The 4,094-nt window shown below is 32.4% G+C and overlaps 1 protein-coding gene across 1 annotated transcript; it reads left to right on the top strand.

Annotated features, from left to right (window-relative positions):
• The first annotated feature begins 268 nt into the window (after positions 1-268).
• LOC134246604 (angiopoietin-2-like) lies at positions 269-3,837 on the top strand. Its single transcript, XM_062728984.1, has 5 exons — positions 269-842; positions 945-1,108; positions 1,665-1,761; positions 2,079-2,246; positions 3,249-3,837. Exons 1-5 carry the CDS (start codon positions 350-352, stop codon positions 3,509-3,511), a joined length of 1,185 nt encoding a protein of 394 aa, XP_062584968.1. The 5' UTR covers positions 269-349; the 3' UTR covers positions 3,512-3,837.
• The last annotated feature ends 257 nt before the right edge of the window (positions 3,838-4,094 follow it).

The following is a 4,094-nucleotide window of genomic DNA, read 5'->3' as shown; positions in this document are numbered from 1 at the left end:
ATTAAAAAGTGAATTTAAATAAATACAAAGTCATCTTAAGTATTAACTATTTTTCTTAATATCTGTCATGTAAAAATGTCTAAGATTTTTTTTTAAGTTTTGAAAGTTGGTACATTTATACAAAATAATGTTACATATATAATGGTATGTTATGCCAGCTTTCCTCTGAATTTGACGTAAACATCCTGATTTTTTTCTTGATTGTCAAATAAAAATCGCTGCTTAACATTAACACTAAGTGTTGCGGAAGAGATATAATTTTAGTGAAATTCTAAACTTCCCGTTTTAGGGTATATAAACTACAGATTTTTATAGAGACACTTATTCGAGACAGCGCTCTAGTAAAACCATGGCAGGAGTGTGGTCGGCTTCCTTCGTGTTTGGCTTGCTCGTTTGTGTCGCTAGTTCTCAGCAAATATATCTTAAAGAAAACAATGATTGCTTCCCTAATGAGCAAACAATGCTAATTTTGAAAGATCAGTTTAATTTTCTAAAACAGGAGAACGCGAAAGAAATTAATTCCTTAAGGCAAGAGAACGCGAGAAAAATTGACTCCTTAACACTGGAGAACGCAAGAAAAATTGATTCCTTAAGGCAAGAGAACGCGAGAGAAATTAATTCATCAAGGCAAGAGAACGCAAGAAAAATTGACTCATTAACAAAGGAGAACGCAAGAAAAATTGATTCATTGACAAAGGAGAACGCGAGAAAAATTGATTCCTTAAAAATGGAGAACGCGAGGATAAAGGAAAATTTTAACGGGATGCTTACAACCCTGAAGAAAAACATCTCCAATTCCGAAGAAGATTTAAAGAGCAGTATATTGAAAATCATTGAAGACGGTAACTCTCTCTCTCTCTCTCTCTCTCTCTCTCTCTCTCTCTGTGAGTATTTTTAATATTGCGATTATTATTATATCCAGTAATTAATTCTTTTACTTTCAGGGTTAAACATAAAGAAAGACTGCAATGACCTCTATATTAATGGTTATAGAAAATGCGGTGTTTATGACATTAATCCGTCTGGTGTGTATAAAATAAATTCGTCTGGTATCGAAAGCAAGATCAGTGTCTTCTGTGACATGGTGATAGAAGGCGGAGGGTGGACAGTAAGATCTCTCTCTCTCTCTCTTTCTCTCTCTCTCTTTCTCTCTCTCTCTCTCTCTCTCTCTCTCTCTCTCTCTCAACCATCAATTGCAAGTACCATCGTATTTCAATTATAATTCATTTTAAAACGGATATGTAATCTTTTTGCTGAAAACCACGAGAAATTGCGCTAAATGCCTATTGGTTTTTTTTCTTACCTAACTGGCTTAAAGATGCTAACATTCTAACAGTTAATATGTTTAACTGCTAAGTAGAATAACTTTTTATAATATCATAAATAATGTTTTTTACTTGAAATATTTATTTTGATTAGTATATATTAAGTAGATTTTTGCATGCAAGTTTTTTTAAAGCTCATAACTTGAAAAATTGCGCATATTAAAACTTGAAAAAAAAAGCACATCTAAAAAGATTACTTTTTTTGAATAATCCATTTGAAACATTGTAAACAATACAACGTATCAATCAACAACTTCACTACTTTCATTTATAAGCGCCCTCTAATTCAAAAACACCTTAACTTTCATGGATAAAACCCTCTAATTTATAAATCTCTAGGCAATTCAGAAGCGGGTCAGTGGAGCGGTGAGATTCAACAGGACGTGGTCTGAGTATAAGACAGGGTTCGGGAATCCTAACGACTCCTACTGGATTGGTAAATTATATACATTTGTCAGCATATAATAATTTATCTTGAAGTCAAATGCTGTCGGACGTTTTTCATACTATTTGTTAGTCAATTATTTATACACAGAGTTGACGACGGGTTTTCCCGTTATTTGCAGAACAAAATAATTCATGTTATTCAAAACGATTTCCTTAATTTGATTTCAAAATAAGTAGGTTGATTGTAATTTGGTATTTCTGATTGAATTTACAATGGTATGTTGAATTATATGACAACATCCCAGAAGAAAAAAACATTTTGTTTTATAAATGCTTTACATATAACACGACTATAAAATATTATAGGGAATGACGTAATTCATCAGCTTACGAGGGGAAGGAACTCCTCCCTCTACGTCTCCATTACACTGACCAATGGGACAAAGCTGTATCAATTATACAACCAGTTCTCTGTTGGTGATGAATCACTTAACTATAGACTGTTACTTGGAGGACCAGCTACCGGGACCCTGGGTAGGTAAAAGTAAAAGGAATGTGTAATTGACGATTAATGAGCAGAGAGAGGGACAGAGAGAGAGAGAGAGAGAGAGAGAGAGAGAGAGAGAGAGAGAGAGAGAGAGAGAGAGAGAGAGAGAGAGAGAGAGAGAGAGAGAGAGAGAGAGAGAGAGAGAGAGAGAGAGAGAGAGAGAGAGAGAGAGAGAGAGAGAGAGAGAGAGAGAGAGAGGAGTAGTTTCTGGGGACAGATAAAAAATAGAAACTTTTGAGGACAGAGTAGGAAGAGGGAGGAAGGTGTATTTGCTAGTGCCGAAAACAAATCAGTATAATGATGTGTGCTATTTTGACAGTACAACGTAACCCCCCTCCCTCCCCGAATATACGTCATGTGTCCAAAAGATATGCTTATTCATCTTTTAATATATATTAGAGTAAAATTAACAGTGCAATCCATTTGAAAAATCCACAAAAATAACATAGAATTAATTTTTAAAGACATTGTACCTGGCATATTACGTATTCTATAATACTTCTTGTATGTCTTTATAAAAAAAATATATAATTTTTCAACAACAGAAAAGAAGCTGATAAAATAATTGTAAATAATTCATTATGAGTAACACTTTTACAATATAGAAAATATATTTTTTCTCCGAACAGTAAACTTAAAAAGGTGCAAACCCTAAAAAATAATCAGAATAGCATTCAATATTTTATCACTTTATCAGTTAATGTTGTTGATTATTGTTTTAATATCCATTCTTTATATCAAGTATAATCTTACCTGTTTTATGATTAAATACGTATGAAATATTTTTTATTGAAATTACATCTTCGTATGCAGTCAAAATAAAACATCGAATGACAGACAACAGAAAATAAAATAGCAATACTTTTTGATACAATTATTTACTTCTTTTATGTTGAATAATACAAAAGTTTTTCTTCAGTTTTAAGTTTTATGTAGATGATAATGATTTAATAGGTGTGCGTGTAATATGTTATCTTTGATTACTGTAGGTGACAGTATGCTGGATACAGGGTATTCTGGTGCTGACCTGTCCGGGACGTCGTTCTCCACCCTGGACAGAGACCACGACTTGTGTGGTTGGTGTAACTGTGCTGTTAGTGAGGGAGGAGGAGGAGGCTGGTGGTATAATGAATGTAACCTTGCCAACCTTAACGGTCCCTGGTCCCCGGCAAAGTGGATCAGTCCATGGGCTTTTACCGTAACGAATAGTGGGGAGATAAAGGAGACACTCATGATGATAAAGCCCCACTGACTGTTATGTCTTACACATTGAAAAGTATATAGTAATTTAAATATTTAATCCCTCTATAGTTGTATATAGTACATGTACATTGATTGAAAAAGTACATTGAAGTTTAACATTTAATTCCTTGTATAATTATGTATAGTTCATGTACATACAAAGTCAAATACTTATATTAAATAATGATGACTTTTTTCTTGACATAATGATAATATCGCTGTATTATTTTAAAGTAAAACATTTATAGATATTGTATTATTATGCTATTTGAATTTAATGAAAAATCCTATTGTTTTCTGAAAATAGTGTTATAACCTTACTTCATAATCTTTCTTTATATTTGAATTATTTTTTGTTGTTTTTTATATTATTAATTTTCATTTCAGTATCAGTCTTATAATATTTTAAAGCAAATAAATAAAAAATAAAATGATTGATACAAGCCTTTAATTTTAACTGATCCCCATGAAAGGTCAGATGATTGGGGCATGTGTGGAGAAGTATGATATTAATCCAATAATCAACATCTCCATACATTTGTGTTGTTTAATGAGGCATACGTGTATTTATTTTAATATGCAATAATTTCACG

The sequence above is a fragment of the Saccostrea cucullata genome, unplaced genomic scaffold (genome assembly GCF_032062105.1).
Source record: "Saccostrea cucullata isolate Sc308-1 unplaced genomic scaffold, CSIRO_AGI_Scuc_v1 ctg20822, whole genome shotgun sequence".
Taxonomy (NCBI): Eukaryota; Metazoa; Mollusca; class Bivalvia; order Ostreida; family Ostreidae; genus Saccostrea; species Saccostrea cuccullata.
Note: the sequence above shows the minus strand (reverse complement) of the source record. Positions and strands in the feature narration are given on the sequence as shown.

Bases quoted from the DNA above. Each gene is read 5' to 3' on its own strand.
- LOC134246604 (XM_062728984.1), top strand. From the start codon at position 350: ATGGCAGGAGTGTGGTCGGCTTCCTTCGTGTTTGGCTTGCTCGTTTGT. The intron at 843-944 runs GTAACTCTCTCT...TTTTACTTTCAG, and splicing joins ATTGAAAATCATTGAAGACG to GGTTAAACATAAAGAAAGAC. The intron at 2,247-3,248 runs GTAGGTAAAAGT...TGATTACTGTAG, and splicing joins ACCAGCTACCGGGACCCTGG to GTGACAGTATGCTGGATACA.